The following is a 21,048-nucleotide window of genomic DNA, read 5'->3' as shown; positions in this document are numbered from 1 at the left end:
TCCAGAAACTATAGATTGTATGTTAACCTCCATTATCATGTAGCTACCTCTGGAGGGTGGCAACCAGCTGGTGCATTAAGTGTAAGGAGGGAAAGCATTGAGCAAGGTTATATGCAAATCTCTGTTGTGTTTAAGAAATAATAATTAATAATGTCTGTGCAGAACTGACAGGACTTAGAGCTCCAGATCTCCACTGTTTTGCCCTGTATCTAGTGCAAAGCAAGTGCAAAACTGGATGTAAAAGTCTGGCACAAGAGAATTTTCCTAACATATTGTTTGCATTTTACATCTACTTTGCACAGAAGTAAATGACTGCACAAGGCAGTGGAGAGTCTGGGTTCCCTTTAAACTCCATTACACTCACTTTGTCTACCTCAGATGACAAACAGCTGCACCAGCACTGCCAGGATGGGAACTTGTTACAGGGAATATAGACTTTTCACACCTGCAGCTTAAATTTATACTTGGCTGACTTTGCTTATGTAAAAAATAGGAAGCAGCTTCAAAATGATAAATAATTCTAACACCTTCGTGCCTTCTTTAAACATCATGCAGACAGCTGGACCAACAAATTGCTCAAGTTGCCCCCTCATTTCCATAGGTGGCTCCTATTGACATGAATGGGGGCAATGCATAAGTCAAATGCAGACAAGACTGATATGGATGGAAATTATAATAACTGTATCTTTGATGAAGAACCTCCAGAAGGTATCTTAGAGCCAGATCTTCAGCTGGTGCAAACTCGTATAGTTCCACTGGAATTATACCAAGTTACATCATCTGAAAATCTGGCTTAATACTGTGCTAAGGTTCTGTACTGTGGAAACCCATGCAAGGGCAATACAAATATATTTTTTGTTACCTGTCCTTTTATTTATGTATGAAGAGAGAGAACACAAACTACAGCAAGTGAGCCTTTTTAGCAGTATGGAAGCCAGAGAGAGTTTTTATACAGTTTGCCTGTGGGAAGGCCACAGATACTCTGGATTGAAACTAACCCTAAATTTTTAGTGAATCTTCTCCCACTGCCCTGAGAAAGGATCACTATCTAGGTGGATTGACTGACTGGGATGGAACTGTTGAGATTTCAAGACTAAAGTGAATGATACAACTCTTTCTCCCCAGAAGTGGACAGAAGTTTCTTAACTTTTCCCTTTACCAAATATTAAAATTAGCTTTGATTGTAAGCAAATAATTCTTACCAAAATTACTGAGACCAGGTAGTTAAGGTAATATCTTTTATTGGACCTGGGGATTCTTGCTGGAAGGAACAAGTCTTTAAACTACACAGAGCTCTTCTATTTCAAACTATATACATTGAGTACAATATTTTTCCTTTCTTTTTGATAACTAGATAATGTTACTACAGTAGTCACAAAATTCCCTAGATAGTCCCTATACTGTGTGGTGTCATCCCATCACTTATACTAAGCAATACGATGATCATCATGTTAAGGTTATCTAGTTATCAAAGGCAACGCTGAAAAATTATTGGGGGTGAACACTTTACAGCCCCATTCATAAAAAACTACATGATTTCTCTTGAAATTTAAAAGTTTTTTCTATTTTTAAAATACTTGAGGATTTACATGGAGGTCCATGAATAATGTGAGTGCAACAGATAACTTTGAATAACCCGAGATGGGCACCTGTATTGTGAGTTAATGATTGAAAAAGATGGTGTTATTACCCACCACCTCTCAAAAGCATTAAGCTAACTGAAAAAAGTTTTTCTGCTAACATCATATGACATCAAGAGTAAATTGTATCTAAGTGCTAGAGTTAAAAGGTTGTAGCATAATCTAAAAGCAAAATAATGAGAAAATGGTGTTAGCTTCAAAAGATGCTTGAAATGAAAGCATTCAATTTTCTGTCATGTTGATATCTTTTTTGTGATTGCTCAGTAGACTGTGAAATATTCATAGCAATATGAGAGTGAAAATACAACATTAATCACCCATGTTAAGGATCAGAGGGAAAAAAAGCTTAAAGTCAGGATATATATACATGCTATCAAGAGCTTCATAATTTGACTCCTGTTTGACTCCTATATTCTGTATCAGTATAGGAAATATTACTAAGCAATCATATTTTCTTATATGATGTGATGGTTGAAAAGAGAATACTTCATAACTGAGATGATTTTCATCTAATCATTTTTGTTTGTTTTGATATTTTCTCTTGGGTCTCATCTTGCAATCTACTAATGTCAAATAAAACCGAATCTTTATAATTGTGGTGAATGTGAAAAGATAATTCTGCAGAGGGAGATTATTGGATGTGGAAAGTACTGAAAATTACCATCTTAATTAGATTTGTATTTCTGCAGGGCAGAGAAATGATGCTTCAGGGTAATGAGAAAAGCCCAAATCCTTGGGGAGTACTAATCGGGATGGGAGAAGGAGAGAATATTTGATTTGTTGCAGGCTTAAATTGGTGCACACATTAGGAGGCAATGTATCAGAGACATAAGGGCAGGGCCATGAGAGCTCATAAGAATATGAGAGGTGGAAAAACTTACATGAAAAAAACGAGAAGGAATGCTCTTGAATCTTGACACTCCATGCAGGTCAGTTGCTTCAAATCTGACAAACTGAATATTTTCTCTGGCCATCTGTTGTTTAATGTGTTCAATAAGCGAGACCAGACAAAGGGAAGATTGACTTCCAGGGTTGTTTACGTCAGGCTCTCTGCTGTGATCTTTAAAATAAAGAGCAGTGTTCATGTCAGACAAACTTAATAATGCTGTCATTGCAAGCTGTTTCACTAAAAAGCACCAGCGTGACAAAATGTGATATAATAGGGTGGCCAATCCTCAGGATTGTCCTGGAGTCTCCAGGAATTAAAGATTAATCTTTTTAATTAAAGTTTATGTCATGTGATTAAATCTCCAGGAATATGTCCAACCAAAACTGGCAACTCTTGATAGAAACTTGACTTTTTTTCTTTCGACTATGACTTACTTACTGCAAAAATAAATGGGAAGAAGGTTTGCCACTCACAAACATTTTGGAAGAGGACAGTCTAGATAATGATGTCCACTTTTGTCCTGGAGAACCAGTACAATGACTGTTATTTTCTGCAAGTGTTTTACAAAACTACTTGCACAGTCTCTGTGCATAGTCTGATAGTCATGGGGGAGTATATGCTGCAGTAGAAAATATCTGAGGGAGGAGCCTATTAATCTAGTGGGGGCGATTTTCAATAGCACAAAAGACAGCCAGATACCTAACTCCCATTGAAAGTCAATGGAAGTTAGGTGCTTTACTTCCGCTTGTGACCTTGAAAATCACCTACTTGTTGCCCTCCCCACCCCAACAATCATGCATAAGTCTGGGATTGTAAAGAGAAGACATCAGTTGTCTTCTAGCCCCTTCCAAATACAGCAGGATTCTGAGGTGGCCTGTAATCTCCCCTGCCACAGAGAGAAGAACTGTGAAGGCAGGGTCTCTAGATTTGCCACCTCTCCCTGGAGATAGTACAGGGCCTCATTCTCCACTCTGTTACACCTGCTCTGTGCCTGTGTAATCCTATTGAAATTAATGGTGTTAAACTCATAAATAACTGGTGGAGCAGAGAATCAAGGCTAGTAGCTTACTCTAACAGATGTCCTGATCCCTGCCAACTGGCTTCCAATTCCACTCTCTATGTACTATTTATAACTATTATTATTATTCTGTATTTAAGTTAGACTTTATAAACTGTGACCTTCATTTGGAACTAAAGTGTAACTGAGAACAGAATTAGATGCTAAGGCTTCAGTAGTGTTAGAAAATACTGTTGCATGTCCGAAGGAGAGATTATTTTGAAAGTCCAAAGAGATGACAGCAGCCATCACAACCACAGACTGCTCCAAGCCCTCAGATATCAGTGGATCAACTTTCAATCAGTTTCTGATTGGAAAGCAGCAAGTATCATTATTATTTGTATTACCACAGGGCCAGGAGCCTTCACCGGGGACTAGGACCCCACTGTGTGAGGTGCTACATTAGCAGACATAAGTATTGTGGGCATGTGGTGAGTAAAATTAAGAGGGAAGTGATACGTTTTATTGGAGTATGTGGGAGAAAGGCAACCAAACACATAGACAGGTGGTTAAACAAAAATAAAAATGGTAGAAAAAAATAAAACAATAAGAATGAAGGGGAGGAAAAATAGTAATAAATATGTTCCATCTTTTTCCCCTCATGCTGTCTTTGCGTTTTTTGTGTATTTCAATTGTAAGCCCTTTATGGATGTGACTTATCTTTACTCTGACTTTTAGGAATAGGGTAGTATTTCTTTAATTAATTTCTGAATTCTATAATGACAGTCAGCATGTTCGATTATTTAGGAGCTGTCAGAACCTCACTAGAACCTCACTAGTATGTGTTGTAAGAAGGCATGCATGTTCTGTATGTTCAGTAAAGAGTTAATCGGACCCCACATTTCTGGTTCCTTTGTATAATGTTTGTTGTGTAAAGAACAAAAGTCGCAAACAGGCAGCTAGAATATTTTTGGATTCTTAATAAATAAAAAATAATGATGGAGAGACAGTACTCTCTCACAACCAATTTCCATTATAAACCCTATTTTATTATCCTATAATTTTGCCTTGGAACATAGATTTTTACTGAAACTCATTAGTTTTGACTTCTGTGTGAGCATCAGCACACACCATGCATTTATTATCATGTTACTTCATATTAGGTGGTCGTAACTTAAAAAGAACATTAGGGTCTTTCTATACATGACATCTAAAACATTCTCCTTTTAACTCAAGTGGTAGAAACCCATTATTATTATTATTTGTGGGAGGTTGTTTTGTTTTGGTTTTCTGGCTGTAGGAACAAGGATCTAGCTCTGGTTCTATCGGTGTGGTTTTATCCCGCAGACATGGTAGGTTCTCACTAGTTAGGGTTCAAATATTAGTTACAAGGCTGAGTTTTGTTCTTTTTATGGCTCATAAAAATGGTGGAGGGGAGGGAATCTTCTTTCTCTCATATTTTTCTGGTAAACTTTAACTGACAATTAGAATGTTTCCTGAATATTTGGTTTCAACTCCGTAAACACTTTTTGAGATTCAGATTTTAAAATGGCTCCTGTCTGAAATCTTGTATGTCACACATAATAAACACTTGTCAGGGATAACTATGTGTGTAATTCATAACAATGTAATAAATTTAACTTTGATCCAAAATAAATATTATTCTTTCTTCTGTAATCCCAAAATATAAACACAATACAAAACCAATCTGAAAAAGAAACAGATATACCGTATGTACACTGATATATAAAATAGCTTCAAATGCAAAGCCTCGTACATATGTAATTTTACCATAAATTAACAGACACTTTCCCAATTGAATATAACATAACAGAGCTCAAAAACAACAGCTAAAAGTTTTTCACCACCAGTATATATTAGTTACTGAAATTATATGTAACTGAAGTTTCTCAATTGACTTAAGTGGGTTTGGATCAAACCTCATATGATCAATTTAACTTTTATTATGTCCCTTAACTACTCATTTTCTTCCTTTGAATTGCTTGGATATTATAAATGATATGATACATAAGAACACTGTTGTTTAGCAATCTTAATTGGATTTCATATTGAAGGACTTTTTGGTTTTTGAATAATTAATAAATAACGAATAACAATAATCCTCCTTCTCCCAAAGTATATTGTCTTTCTATGTATTTTGTAAAGGAACATGTATAATTTTCACTGTTCGCTATATGTAAGAAATAATGGGCATAATTTCGGTAGGCCTGGTTTGACATCAGTAACTTGCCTTATTTCTTAGTGGGCATGATACCCCTATATAATGCTTTCCTCAGGAGCCAAAAAATCTTACTGTGTTATAGGTGAAACTGCATTATATCGAACTTACTTTGATCTGCCAGACTGCGCACCCCCTCCACCCTCATGGAAGTTGATAGTGTCTTGGAGAACCAAGATTACAGTATAGCATAGTACTATATAGTGAACAAAGAGGAAGATAAGGTCCTGATCAGAATTTTTGCTCTCTAAACTGAAAAACAGGCTCAAACTTTAGAGAGAGCTTGAAGGAAGAAATGTCAGAATTTGTACGCTTCCCGAACAGGAGGGAAAAGGAGAAGGACCTAAGTGACAAGGAATATAATGGTTTCCTCAACAAAGAGGAGCTGAGTTTTGACCATATAAGTTAAAGATGACAACAAGACATTGAGGAAGAGATGTCAGAGACACAGGCTAAGATACATATTGGTTGAAGGGAGACATGTCATTGATCCAAAGGTTGGATTTCTAAATCATCAACACAGGGAAGCTATGTGAACAGATCAGATGACACAGGATGGAGAGAGATGAAGAGTGGGCCAAGAATATAGTCCTGAGGAACCCCCACAATAAGAAGATACGCTAAAGTAATGGTAGGAGAGGTAGGTCATATGAAGACCACAGAACAACTTCTGTGGCTGCCCAAGCATGCATGGCAGAACCATTATTATCAGTGCTTTTCAAGCTATATATGAATCAAGGCTGGGTAGAACTTTTGTAACCAACAGCAAGCTCCAGCTTCAATTGAAGTCAATGGCAAAACTCCTTAACATCAATGGGAGTAAGTCCACAATGCTAAATACTTTTGATATTTCAATCCTTAATTTAAGTACTAGATAGAAGTCTTTGTGAGTGATTTGTTACTTAGTGTCTTACATAGTAATAAATGACTTAATATAAGGTCATATATTAAAAGAGAAAAAACATTTGCAGAGCTGACAAACTCTATACTTTAATAATTCATGTATTCAGTCATCCGTTTTACATAATTTTTATTGAAGTGGGAAATTAGCAGAGGAACTTTTAGTAAATGTAAGCATTTTTTAATTTCTTAGGGCAGTATTTTTAGGCATTTTTACATAAATGTATGAAGGGCTCAATCCTCCATAGGCACCAGGTTATATACATTTGTGGTGCTTGGGCACCAGGAATATTCTGGGAGCCCTGCTCCAGCAATATTTGGTGCTGTCTCTCTCCCCTGGCACTGCCTGCATCGGGCCCCGGCCCCTGCTGGCCAGCCCTCCCCCTACTTGTTCTCCCCCCGCCGCGTCCCTGCCTGAACAAAAGTGGTGGGTGCCTCTCCCGTGCCATTCCTACGTCGAGTGGCTCCCGGCAGAACTGCTGTCTGCTGCCCCAGGGTCCTAGTGCCTGCCATTCACTAATGTCAAGGCAGGCTGCCCTTACCCTGCCCTTCTGCCCTAGCCCTAAGCCTCTACAACACCATCCCCAGCCAGAGCCCTCATTCCCCTGCATCCTAATCCTCTGCCCCAGCCCTGAGCCCCCTCCTGCATCATGAACCCCTCATCCTCAGCCCCAACCCTCATCCCCCCGCACCCTAATCCTCTGCCCCAGCTCTGAGCCCCCCTGTATCATGAACCCCTCATCCTCATCCCCACAGCCCTCACCCCACACCCCAACCCTCTGCCCGAGCCCTGAGCCCCCTCCTGCATCATGAACCCCTCAGCACCAATCAGAGCCCTCGTCCTCCCCACACCCTAATCCTCTGCCCCAGCCTTGAGCCCCCTCCTGCATCATGAATCACTCATCTCCAGCCACAGCCCTCATCCTCCTGCACCCTAATCCTCTGCCCTCGCCCTGAGCCCCCTCCTGCATCATGAACCCCTCATCCTCAGCCCCAACCCTCATCCCCCCACACTGTAATCCTCTGCCCCATCCCTGAGCCTGCTCCTGCATCATGAATCCCTCATCCTCAGCCCCACAGCCCTCACACCTGAACTCTCTCCTATCCCCAAACTCCCTCCCAGAGTGTGCACCCCTCACCCCTTCCTATGCCCCCACCCTCAGCCCAGAGCCTACACTCAAACTCCATCCCAAAGCCTGCACCCCTCACCTCCTCCTGCACATCCATCTCCTGCCCCATCCCAAAGCCTGAACCATGCACCCTTCCTGCACCCTACTCCCCAGCCCAGGACCTGAACCTCAGACCTCCCCCTGAAAAAAACCTCCTCCCAGAGCCTTAGGCAGGTGGGGTGGAGTTGGGGGCAGGGCCGTCCTTAGCCATAGACAGAACAGGCAGCCGCCTAGGGCACCACTAGGTCTGGGGGCACCGCTCTGCTGGGAGCCTGGACAGATGGGAAGCAGTGGAGCATGTAAGAGCAGAGCTGCTGGGTCCTAGAGAGAGATGAATGCAGCACAGTCTGAGGGAGGAGATTGGCTGCTGGGGGTCTCTGGGAAAGGGTGAGGGAAGAAACTCACCTGTAGGGTGACCAGATGTCCTGATTCTATAGGGCCAGTCCCGATTTTGGGATCTTTTTCTTATATAGGCTCCTATTCCCCCTGACCCCCATCCCGGTTTTTCACACTTGCTGTCTGGTCACCCTAGCTGGTGGTAATTGGTACCTATATAAGACAAAGCCCCAAATATCGGGACTGCCCCTATAAAATCAGAACATCTGGATCTGGACACCCTAGCTGGAAAGCGTTCCTTTCCCCTGGGCTGGCACTGATCCATCTAATCCAGGGGGAGCTGCACAGGGCAGGATGAGCTGCTGTGCCTTCATGGGTGCCCTGTGCCTGAGATCAGATGCTGTGCTAACTTCACCATGGTCAGTAGGGCTGGTGGTGGTGCCCATTGGCATGTGATCGGACCTGAGGGTTTGCTGCTGCTGTTGCCACTCTGCACCCCAAGAGGTGGATTTTGGGGTCCTGCAGTTTTCCAGCTATCTCCTCCTCTACTACAGCGGTTGGACCAGCAGGCTGGGGGGGTGAGCCAAGCATGAAAGCAGTACTGTGTTTCCATTGAGATTGTCATTTAACAAATTTGTCCCCAAAAACGCTTGCTAACAATCCTGAATTCAATTTCAATATTTTTTTTTTAAAAATCAATATCTTAGCCAAAAACAGAAAATTAAGTTGACAATTATTTGTGACAAGTTTGGTTTGGACAAGATTTAACGTTCAGTGAGCTTACGACTCCGGTTCATACGGTCCAACGCTTTCTACCTCACCATGACGAGCTCTCAGTCGTGCAACAAACACCGTAACTAGGTAACTCTAAGTGAGGCTCACTTCCCTAAAATGGCTCCAGTGGAAGAATTCAAAGCAAGAACCCTTGAGACACAATTTTCTTAGGAAAAAAAAATAGAGTTCCCTGTACACTCCTCATTTGCACAAAACCCACCTACTGACCTGCTGCCCTTGAGCCGCTCGTGCACCGGCCCCGGACACTTTTTTTTTAAATTATTTTCCTCGAGTCACGCTAGGAATGTGACTCAAAGAGCCACAACCTTCCTCCTCTTCTGTTCCTATGAACTAGCCCTCGTCTGGGCAAAACATTTACAGAGTCTGTTTCCTAGGTTAAGATAGTGGCATTTTCCCAACAGGAAAGGGATGGAAATTTTCTCTTCTGTGGAGAAATGAGGGAAAAAATTATCCAAACCATGCAATTAATTCTGGAAGGCATCCTAAGGAGAGCAGTTTAAGAACCTACACAGAATAGACTAAGAAAGCAGCTGTTTAACTCACCTACAAACAAAGCCAAAGTAAAATCTGCAAGAGCAGCCTTTCAACTCAGAGACCTAATAATAAGATGTAACTAATAATTGATGAAAGAGTTACAAATGACTCGAAACCATACTCTTAGTACAAACCAAATGGTAACACAGACGACACCACTTTTCTTCGCTGCTCTTCAATCATGATATTCTCCCCATGGGGAGGTCCACAATTCCTGGAAATTCAGTGCAGCTGAGTATGAGTGGCACTGCAGCTGTTGGACCAGCAGGCTGGGGGGTGAGCCAAGCATGAAAGCAGTGCTGTGTTTCCATTTAGATTGTCATTTAACACATTTGGTCCCCAAAAATGCTTGCTAACAATCCTGAATTCAATTCCAATATTTTTTTAAATCAATATCTTAGCCAAAAACAGAAAATTAAGTTGACAATTATTTGTGAAAAGTTTGGTATGGGGAAGGGAGTGGGCCAGTTTTCATCAGAGAAACAAAAAATGTTGACTGACTTTCCTATAGCCCTGTTACTGCTAAATAGAGCCCACCAACAGCTGTAATATGCTCATCTCCTTACTAATGTATAGAGAAGGTGTCAGCAACCTACAGCACACATGCCAAAGGTGGCACCTGAGCTGATTTTTGATGGCACACAGCGGCAGACTGAGCGGCTGAGCCCACCACTGCTCTGGGGTTCTGGTGGCTGCCCCATTGCCACCCAGGGTCCTGGCCGCTGGCCCCACTCAGCACCCACTGCAGGCCTGGGGACCCCCAAGGAACCCCAGGCTGGCAGCGGGCTGAGAAGGCCGGCGGCTGAGACCCTGGCTGAGCCACTCAACCCGTTGTCAGCCTGGGGTTCCATTCACTCAGCAGGACTAAATTCAACGAAATAGGAAAACAAGAGCAACTAATGACAAAGTGCAAGAACCTAGAGCAGTGGTCCCCAACCTTTTTCGTCTGGCACCCGCCAGACAAAGGACGGTGGCAGTGGATGAGCATCCGCCAAAATGCCGCTGAAATTCGGCGGCATTTCACTGGCGACGCCTCTGGATAACGCCGCTTATCAGCAGCAAGCGGCGTCATCCAGAGGCATTGCCGCTGAAATGCCGCCCAATTTAGCTGGCATTTCAGCAGATGCTTGTGCACTGAGAGGCCCCTGCAGGCGCCATGGCACCCACGGGCACCACGTTGGGGATCCCTGACCTAGAAAGCCTTCTGAAGCACGGCTATCGTTTTGATTTAAATGGACTTGAACTGTATGAAGAATTGAGTATACTGTCATCCCTGTTGCCACATGCAAAATCGATGATGGACATTGTACAGTTTACTCATACCAGCAAACTTGTTGACATATATCCCAATGTGTACATTGCCACTCGTATTCTGACAATTCCTGTAACAGTAGCATCAGGAGAATGGAGTTTCTCAAAACTAAAACTCATTAAAAACTATCTCCGCTCTACAAGGAGTCAGGAACACTTGACTGGTCTTGCTATTCTTGCAATTGAACAAGACATCACTTTGTCTTTGTCATACGATGACATTATTCCTGATTTTGCAGCCAAAAAGCCAGAAAGATTGCTTTTAATTAAAAACAAATCCTTGTTTCAATACCTCTTCATATAAATTTCCAATAAAATGTTGACAAATTAAAAAAATTATGTTATTTGCATCATTCTCTCAAATCAGAATTTTTTCTATAGTGCTACTTCTTTAGTGCTAGTTCATCAGCATTACAGTGTGCTTAACTACGTTAAACTGGTTTTAATAACATGCACGTGGCAAGTTTTCCAATAGTGTAGGCTTATGTTTGTGTTGCTAAGAGCAAGACAGGCACAGGGGCACCAGTTTAATAATCCCGCCTAGGGCACCATAAATCCTAAGGATGGCCCTGGTTGGGTGAGCGGGTTCTGAGCTCCAAAATTTCTATAGACTTGCCACCCATGTCCTCCTTCCCTTGTGCACCCCAAATTCTCACTGAAGTAAGTGTGTTTTTAAGCATGCATGGAATTGATCTGAAGAATAGCACTCTGTTCCTTTAAGAATGTCCCAAACTGCTAACAATTGGGTATCGGTCACACACATGTACCACATTCTCATTGGGATGTCTATAAAGGCACAGTATGATCAAGAAACCTGGTCTTGTTAATTGGGACTAATTGTGCACTAACTGCCCACGTGCTACAGACCCAGTCCCACAGTCTGCACTCATGCAAAATATCACTGACTTGAATGAAATTTTTGGCCTGATTGAGAACTATATGGGAAGTTTGGTAATAGGACTAAAGCCTGCTCCTAGCACACTACCCACCTAAAACAGGCTGCACAGTGGAGAGGTCCATGGTGACCAGAAGGATGGGATTCTCCCTCAAGCTGTCATACCTCTCAACAGCCCCATTTTCAGGGGACTGGCCTACTTTGGCCAACCTGTCCTGGTTGAAGTTGAACTTTTCCCACATTTAGTGGCCCCTATAGCTGTACACACATTACAAACTGTGCACACCACTAGCACGGGCAGAGCTAGGGAGGGCAGAGGCTTCAGCAGCTCCTGGGCATGCTTACTGGCTGCAGGGGAGCTCAGGGATAGTGAGTGACACAGCCTCTGGGAAGACCAGGCTGCAAAGTGAGGCCTGAGTGTGGCACAGATTTGATGGGTGAGGTGCTGGGGCCATCAGCTGCAGCAGGTCAGTGACCAGTTGTGTCTTGCTTTAGCCACTTGAAATGCTGGGAGGGTTGAGCCGTGAAGTGGCACCAGAGTATGTCCTCAGTGGCTATTGCACTGGTTCCTCTGACTTTCTTAAGTTGGGTCTATAAAGTAATCCCTGACTCTGTCATGCCCTATCCTTAAGACCTCTCACTACTGGGACATAGGGAGTTCCCACTGTCCTTCATGGCATTTGGAGTTCACACCCCTTGCAAGGGCTTCCTTTGTTCTGCCTCTGCCTATGTCCTACATATAGCAGAACTACCCTGATTAAGCTACCTGGAAATTTGGATGTGATGAAGATCTCTCACTTAAGTAGTATCAATGTTCACTTAGCTCAGTGGGTTTTGAATCCATTATGAACTATATGCCTTTGCAGTATTGGTGAAATATCCATTTGTATCTGCTACAAGGCTGCATTTCCACTTCCAGACTAAATCTACAATTTATTAAGTACTTAGATTGGTGAGGCATGTAAATTTCTATACAAATATAAATGTACAGGTATGCCAAACAATGGCTTCCCCTTGCACCTTCCAGGTCAAATTTATCCATCACATCCTTGCTTCCAACCTTGCTTCTGCCTACAGTACCTCTCTATGCTCATTTCTTTCCATTCTACCCTCACATGCTTCACCCTGCCCTAATGCCACATATCTATCTGCTTTATGTCCTTATCCACTCTTACTTTTGAGGCTTGGTACTTCAACTCTAATGCCTCCACCAATTGTTCCTCCTTAAAACACACTTTACTCAAGTGGCCTATCAATTCCTATCCAGTTCTTAAAAAATGTTCACACAAAAGGACAGGAAATTTCTCTGAAAAGGAATTGCAGACCACAGTCTTTCTTCCCTTTCTGCATTTTTGGTATGTGTGTATCTGATATCAATGGGAGTGTTGCCAAAACAAGGATTGAAAAATTGTGTAAGGACTTCCAAATTTGGCCCAACCGTATTTTAAAGTGAGACAAGTGAAAGGAAGTGGTCATATTACATTCCAGACTGCTATTGCCTATGGACTAGTTATATATTATATTGCATACACTAAATAAGCTGCATCTCTTCAGTGTCAGAGGCCTCTCTTTCTACCTATCTCCCTAGCGTTTCTGAAAAGCCTAGGAGGCTTTTGATTAGTAATGTCTAGCTTGGAGTGAACTCTATTTGCATAAGTGCATGCTATTATCATATATAGGTGCTTATGCAAATGCATAAACTCATGTAAATGAAAATGTTTGCATAATTACCAGCACTTGACACCTTCCATGTTTCTACAGTGATGCACTGTTTTCAAGGAGCTGTAGTTTCAGATCTGGTTTAACTGACAATACCCAAGGAATAATTTCTCTAGCTGGCTGAAACATTTTGCTTCATTTTCTAGGTCAAAGGATTTTTTTCCCTATAATTGACTGTGAATTTGAGCACTCTTCTTTTGTCTCAGTTCTGATTATTTTTTTTGAGGGGTGGGGGGAGGGCAGGGAGGTCTATGACGAATGTGTGCAGGACAATAACTGTGAGGGGAAGAAATACAGTGGCTGGCTGCATTATGCAATTTGCAAAATCTTAAAGGGAAGGATGAGTAGACTAGTTATTTTTAGAGGGTTGTTAGTGGAGTGACTAGTGTGAATGGGTCTAATTCCTCTTTACCAAATGGAATAAGAATTTCTCAGCTATGTCACTGGCCCTCTGTTGCTGACTGCTGAAGGAGGTTCTTTATTCAAGTGATAGAACACTGTGCTTTTAGAACAGTAAGATCTGAGTTCTGTCCTTGCTCTTGTCATGAAAGTCTGAAGTGTGTTGTGTCCAGCATAGTAACAAATCAGATGGATATGTTATAGCATTTAAATTATCTAACATGTTTGACTCCACATTAAAAAATTAGAGGTGGATAGTGTGACATTTCACCCCACAATGTTTTATAGAAATGTGTTTATGAGTGTAAATATGACATAACTGGAATACGTTTTATGCTAGATGTGCCATGTAACATATCTCTGCAAATTTTATGATCTACTGGTTAGATCATATTCCTGCTATTTACATGCATGTATCATTTATGTATTCGAAGTTATGAATATTGGCTATGTACTTGTTTGATTTCAAGTAGCCTCAGTGAAGCAGTTGGTCAGCTTCTTGAGAAAAGCCTATTATCAGTAAGTGCACAATCAAGAAACACTTAAGCTAACAATGAACTTTGAGAGATGCCAATCCACATCTGAGCTTCCCTGAGACTGTAGTTCAGCCTGTAAAGTTCTGAGTCATGCATGGACATGTGACTTGCCCATGTGACTCCAAAACTCCACCTTGTAGAGGGAATTCTACACAAGTGAGTAGAGGGGATTCTACGCAGGGGGAGGGAGGGGTTTCTACCCACAAGAGAGAAACTATATAAAGCCCTGGAACCCCCCCCCCCATTTTGTCTTCAGCTGCTCAAGAGACAGCTTCTCCACCCCCAAAGGATACCTGAAAGAAACTGGAACAAAGGACAGTAGCCACAGGGGTGTGAGTGATTGCTGGACTCAGACTAGAAGATGCTACTCTGTAAAGCTTACTGGAACATCTCTCAGGGTGAGCTTTCATCTGTAATCACTTTCTTACTGTATTAGGCTTAGTCTTGCGTGTTTTGTTTTATTTTGCTTGGAAATTCACTTTGTTCTGTCTGTTATTACTTGGGACTGCTTAAAACTTCAGTCTCTGGAAAAAAACATGGAGCAGATCCTCAAGGAATCAATTCTGATGCACTTAGAGGAGAAGAAAGTGATCAGTAACAGTCAGCATGGATTCACCAAGGGCAAGTCATGCCTGACTAACCTAATTGGCTCTGCAGATGAGGGCAAAGCAGTGGATGTGTTATTCCTTGACTTTAGCAAAGCTTTTGATACAGTCTCCCACAGTATTCTTGCCAGAAAATTAAGAAGTATGGGCTGGATGAATGGACTATATGGTGGATAGAAAGCTGGCTAGGTCGTTGAGCTCAACGGGTAGTGATCAATGGCTCCATGTCTTGTTGGCAGCTGGTATCAAGCGGAGTGCCCCAAGGGTCGGTCTGGGGGCCAGTTTTGTTCAATATCTTCATTAATGATCTGGAGGATGGCATGGACTGAACCCTCAGCAAGTTTGCAGATGATACTAAAGTCGGAAGAGTGGTAGGTATGCTGGAGAGTAGGGATAGGATACAGAGGGACTGAGACAAATTAGAGGACTGGGCCAAAAGAAATCTGATAGGGTTCAACAAGGACAAGTGCAGAGTCCTGCACTTAGGACAGAAGAATCCCATGGACTGCTACAGACTAGGGACCGAATGGCTAGGCAGCAGTGCTGCAGAAAAGGACCTAAGGGTTACAGTGGACAAGAAGTTGGATATGAGTCGACAGTGTGCCCTTGTTGCCAAGAAGGCTAATGACATTTTGGGCTGTATAAGTAGGGGCACTGCCAGCAGATCGAGGGATGTGATCATTTCTCTCTATTCGACATTGGTGAAGCCTCATCTGGAGTACTGTGTCCAGTTTTGGGCCCCACACTACAAGAAGGATGTGGAAAAATTGGAAAGAGTCCAGTGGAGGGCAACAAAAATGATTGGGAGGCTGGAGCACATGACTTATGAGGAGAGGCCGAGGGAACTGGGATTGTTTAGTCTGTAGAAGAGAAGAATGAGGAGGGATTTGATAGCTGCTTTCAACTACCTGAAAGGGGATTCCAAAGAAGATGGATCTAGACTGTTCTCAGTGCTAGCAGATGACAGAACAAGGAATAATGGTCTCAAGTTGCAGTGGGGGAGGTTTAGGTTGGATATTAGGAAAAACTTTTTCACTAGGAGAGTGGTGAAGCACCGGAATGGGTTACCTAGGGAGATGGTGGAATCTCCTTCCTTAGAGGTTTTTAAGGACAGGTTTGACGAAGCCCTGGCTAGGTTGATTTAGTTGGGGATTGGTCCTGCTTTAAGCAGGGGGTTGGACTAGATGACCTCCTGAGGTCCCTTCCAACCCTGATAGTCTTTGATTCTATGAAATCCTACTTTTTGTATTTAATAAAAACACTTCTTACTTATTAATTAACCCAGAATATACATTAATACCTGGAGGGTGGGAGGGAATAGCTGTGCCTATCAGTGTTATGGAGAGTGAACAATTTACGAGTTTACCCTGTATAAGCTTTATACAAGGTAAAACGGATTTATTTGCTGTTTGGACCCCAATGGGAGTTGGGTATCTGAATGCTAGAGATAGGAACACATCTTAAACTGTTTTCAGTTAAGCCTGCAGCTTTGGGGGACGTGGCTCAGACCTGGTTCTGTGTTTGTAGTAGGCTAGCGTGTCTGGCACAACCAGGCAGGGTTCTGAAGTCCCAAGCTGCCAGGGAAAATGGGCTTAGAGGTAGTCTCAGCACATCAGGTGGCAGTTTATGTGATCCAACCTGTCACAGATAGAAGATACAATTTGGTTCCATATCTAGATTTTGGCACCCCAAACTTTGGAAGGTTTTGGAAGAAAGCTTTTGATTTAACCCACTTTAAGTATATGAAGCATTTGCAAAATATGGATTTGAATAAAGGTTTGTATTTCAAGACAACCTCCCCACCCCCCACCCCCAATTTGTGTTCAGATCTGAGGTTTTGGCTCAGGCGGTTAAATAAAATCAAAATGAATAATAATTTAATTATAAAAGAAAACATTTTAGGATAAATCTAATATGCTTTAAACTAACAACACTCCTGCTGGTGCCTGTAGAATATTGGTTAAACACTGCAGGATTTAGTCCATTATAAATACTTTGTGAGAGTAGGACAACTGTAATATTTTGGATTTTGTTTAACTTTTTCTGGTGTTGTAAAACTTTTCTCCCTTAACTTAAGCTGCAGTTTTTCAGTGAAAATCAAATTTCCAAGTACATATTTCTAACTAAGTGGAAACCATTGTTATGCAAAGAAGAAAAATTCTTGTTTTAAATAAGTCTTATCCTATCTCTGGGACAGCAGTATCAGTGAAAATGTACAAAAAACATACAGGAGCCTAGGACTTATGCTTCACCAAAGGCAAATGGAACTTGGGTTCACAAGAGTTCTGAGTTGTGTTTTTAAATCCAGGTGAATTCTACATTTGGCAAAACAAGGTCTCCCTTTTCTTATAGCTTCCTTACCTTAAAAGTTTTGAACTATAATTTGCATAATGGTCAATGATGCAGCTGAGACAAGGTGGGTGAGGTAATATTTTGTATTGGACAAGCTTTCAGTCTTACACAGAGTTGTTCTTCAGACCTGATCTGTGTAAACTCAAAAGTTTCTCTCTCACCAACAGAAGTTGGTCTAATATAAGATATTACCTCCCACACCTTGTATTTCAAATATTCTGGGACCAATGCGGCTACAACAACATTGCATACAATGATGCAGTTGGTCAGTTGGAGTTTAAAACAGCACATATTTATGAGGCAAAAAGGGCTGATGGAATGCTGAAGACATTATTCCTATGCTCATTTTGCAATTTAGGAACTGGGCTTTATGAACTAAGGGGAAAACTAGTGGCAATCTGAAGGACTTGGTAATGAATTCCACTGGCCTTTCATTAATGCAAATACATAAAATAATCTAGAAGGGAAAGAGGATATAGTCTATGCAGAAAAAAATCCTCTTGGCTGTCTACTGATCTCATACATTAAATATGATCATAGTGAAAGCTGACCGCAATATATATTTTCATTGTTCTATACTTCTGAAGCATCTTCTCTTTAAAAGATTACCTTTTAGGATTTAATTCACTCAATTAAGCATAGCAGTGCACAACTATTCATGCATCCAAGTGTCTTGTTCAAAACTTAACTTGGGTGATTACATTATGTCTCCCTGTGGCTTGAATTGTTTGCCATCTGCAAAATTGCCTGTTTGTCAGAGCATCTTTAGCAAAACTGCTACACTGCAGAAAGCAGATTTTTTAAAAATGTTAGATAACTTTATAATGAGTCACATGATATTAAAACATGGATCCATTGATATCAACTATTGGCAAGGGTAAGAATGTTTTCTATCACTGGCAAAAGTATATCATAGATCGAAATTATTGGCCCTGTCTTATAAGCTAGTAAAGCGATCTGAGTACCATCCTCCTACATTCTTATTAGTCTGTGACCTAACAATGCCAACTAACAATGTTTGTGCTGTTGACCACTTCCCAGAATAACAACTAACCTGCTCAAACTCATTATACCATTATAGCTAATGATAACTTTCCATTTACTGATCCTGCTAGCAAAGTAGTTTAATTTTTATTACTTCAGAGAAACCACAGTCTATTAGTAGCAATTAATTGGCTTTACAAACACTTCTCAAATGGTCTTATTGAACAGAATGAAGATATGTGTCAGCTCTCTGTTTAATTTGCTTTTCTTACCCTATTCTTCATATTAGATGTTTTGGCATTCCAGTCCTCTTAGGACTAATAATTGAAAATATCATCCCTACATGGGAGCAATTTTTACTGCTGGAAATGTTAACAAAAAGGAAATTTCAAGAAACTCAGATTTCAAGGCTTTCCAGTGACTAGCAGACCTATGGAAAATGTTGCCTGTGTCCAGTGTAAATGAGAAAATATTTCATTTTTTAGTGAACAAGACATGACTACTTGTGCATGGCAGTTTCTGGCAGTCAGTCGGGCTTTGTAACACTTTACTATAGAAGAAGCAGGCTGGAAGTACTGTAAAACTTTTAATCAAGTCCAGTCACATGTACAGTAACTGCTATTGCCAAATGTCTAACATTAATGCTGACAAGAGATTGGGGTTCTTTTTTAAACAATTTAACTGCATACTTGAATGGTACAGTAGTGTTGGTTTAATTTCTTACCAGTCTGGTCTGGAGAAGGATCGACTTTAATTCCTGGAGTGCTGCCTGTGTTTTTATAAGCTGGTGGTTGTCTCCTACTGGGATGCTCCATGTTGCTGCCTTCTGATTGTAGCTGATCAGAGCCAGCAGAGCTGTGAAACAAGAGGTTTGGCAGCCCTGCTACATAATTGTCTATACAGTGGAGCTTTCGATTCTCCCCTCCAAAATGAAGAAAAAGAGACTCAAAGGATCTGCCCTGTTTGTCAACTGCTTTTTCATTGGGTTTTGGCAGACGTATATGGGAAGAAGTTCTGCTGGAGTTGCCAGTGTATTTGGCCCTGTTACCACGCAGAGGATTGTTTCTGAGTAGGTTTTTCAGCTCTTGCAATGTTTGTTTGGAAACTCCAGACCCCAGCATGAAAGATGCTTCAGTGTTTTTTTCCTGGGTTGTTAAATTATTACCTTTATTCTCTTTCTCTGTTGCATTCTCCTCTTCATCTTCTGTTCCCCCACATTTGTCCTCATTACTTGCTGTCTGTGTCACTCCAGATTTATCTTCTCTGCTCGCTACGTCTGAACCCCCAGATTTTTCTTCTTTGCTCTCAGACTCCATTCCCAAAGGCTGATTCCCTTTGCTTGATGTCTGTATTCCCTCAGGCATCTCCATCTTTCTTTCTACCATTCTTCTCCCACCCTCATCATCTTTGTGGACTTCTGTTTTCCTCAATATATTCTCTTTCACACTGATTTCTATAGGGAAGCTCCCATTTCCGCCCCCCTTTTGATCTTGTGTGTTAGGGAAATTAGATGTTTTTTGAAAGGATGTACTTGCAGGTGGTTCTACATGACTAGTTGCTCCTTGCAGATAAGAATGATCTGGGGTGTTGGTAGGGTGGGAGATCTCCATTTTTTCACATTCTAATGGGAGAATGTTTTTTGCAGTGACTTTGACTCCTCTTGTCCTTCTTAAACCACATATACTGCCGCCATCAGCTTCATCATAGTCATTTCCAACTGTTTTCTGTAATCATCAACAAAATAAACAGCCAAATAATATGCATGAATGAAACAAGGGTAGAGTAATACAAGACAGAGGAAGTAACACCAACATCTGTATTTTATTGTCACCTGGTACTTCTGTTATTTATTGCTGAAAAAGAGTTCTATGGGGGAAATTACTTATAATTTCTGTATAATTTCCATATAATTTTCATATAATTCAGCTTCTCTGAAGATATCTTCTTGAAAGACTCTTACTGTGGGGTTTTGGCTCCTTTAGAGCAAGACTGGTTCAGGTCCCTATCTTCAGGTATTTAGACCATTGAGGGAGGATTTAACAGGGTACAGCACAAGCTGGATTCCCTGATGCCTAGTATGTGCCCCCCCTTGCCAAGCATAAATGTCCTTTAAATGTGAACAAAATGTGTTTTTAATACAGGCAAATGCTAAATTAATACATCTAGGAACAATTAATGCAGACCATAACTACAGAATGGGGAACTGTATCTGGGAAAGACGTGACTTTAAAAGGATTTAGGAGTCAAACTGGACAAGCAACTGAATATGAGCTCCCAGTGTGATGCTATGGCAAATGGGCAAATATGATCCTTGGATGTGTATATATAGGGGAGTAGAGAAGTGATTTTACTTCTGTATATGGCATTGGGGAGATCAATTTTGGAATACTGTGTGCAGTTCTGGTGTCCTAATTTTTAAAAGGATGCGGAAAAACTGGAGCGGCTTCAGAAAAGAGCCCCCCAAATTATTTGAGAGCTGGAGAAAATACCTTGCAGTGACAAACTTAAAAAGCTCAACCTGTTTAGTTTATTGTAAAGAAGATTGAAAGGGGACTAGATTAGTGTGTCAGTAACTGCAAAGGGAGAAAATACCAGGTATTAAAGGGCTCTTTAATCTATCTGAGAAAGGCATAACAAGAACCAGTGGTTTGAAGCTAAAGCCAGACAAATTCAAATTGGAAATAAGGTATACATTTTTAAGGGTGATTAACCACTGGAACAAACTACCAAGGGAAGTGATCCATCTCT

General features: G+C 41.3%; 1 protein-coding gene across 1 annotated transcript in view; it reads right to left on the bottom strand.

The window, feature by feature from the left end:
- Positions 1 to 21,048, bottom strand: part of LGSN (lengsin, lens protein with glutamine synthetase domain) — a 32,684-nt gene that overhangs the window by 1,351 nt on the left and 10,285 nt on the right. Inside the window, exons 2-3 of the mRNA XM_050951633.1 lie at positions 19,025 to 20,024; positions 2,522 to 2,700 (exon numbers count right to left, since the gene is read on the bottom strand). Of these exons, the coding sequence (XP_050807590.1) occupies positions 2,522 to 2,700; positions 19,025 to 20,024 (1,179 nt within the window). The remainder of the gene's footprint in view (positions 1 to 2,521; positions 2,701 to 19,024; positions 20,025 to 21,048) is intronic.

This window comes from Gopherus flavomarginatus, chromosome 4 (assembly GCF_025201925.1).
Source record: "Gopherus flavomarginatus isolate rGopFla2 chromosome 4, rGopFla2.mat.asm, whole genome shotgun sequence".
Taxonomy (NCBI): domain Eukaryota; kingdom Metazoa; phylum Chordata; order Testudines; family Testudinidae; genus Gopherus; species Gopherus flavomarginatus.
Note: the sequence above shows the minus strand (reverse complement) of the source record. Positions and strands in the feature narration are given on the sequence as shown.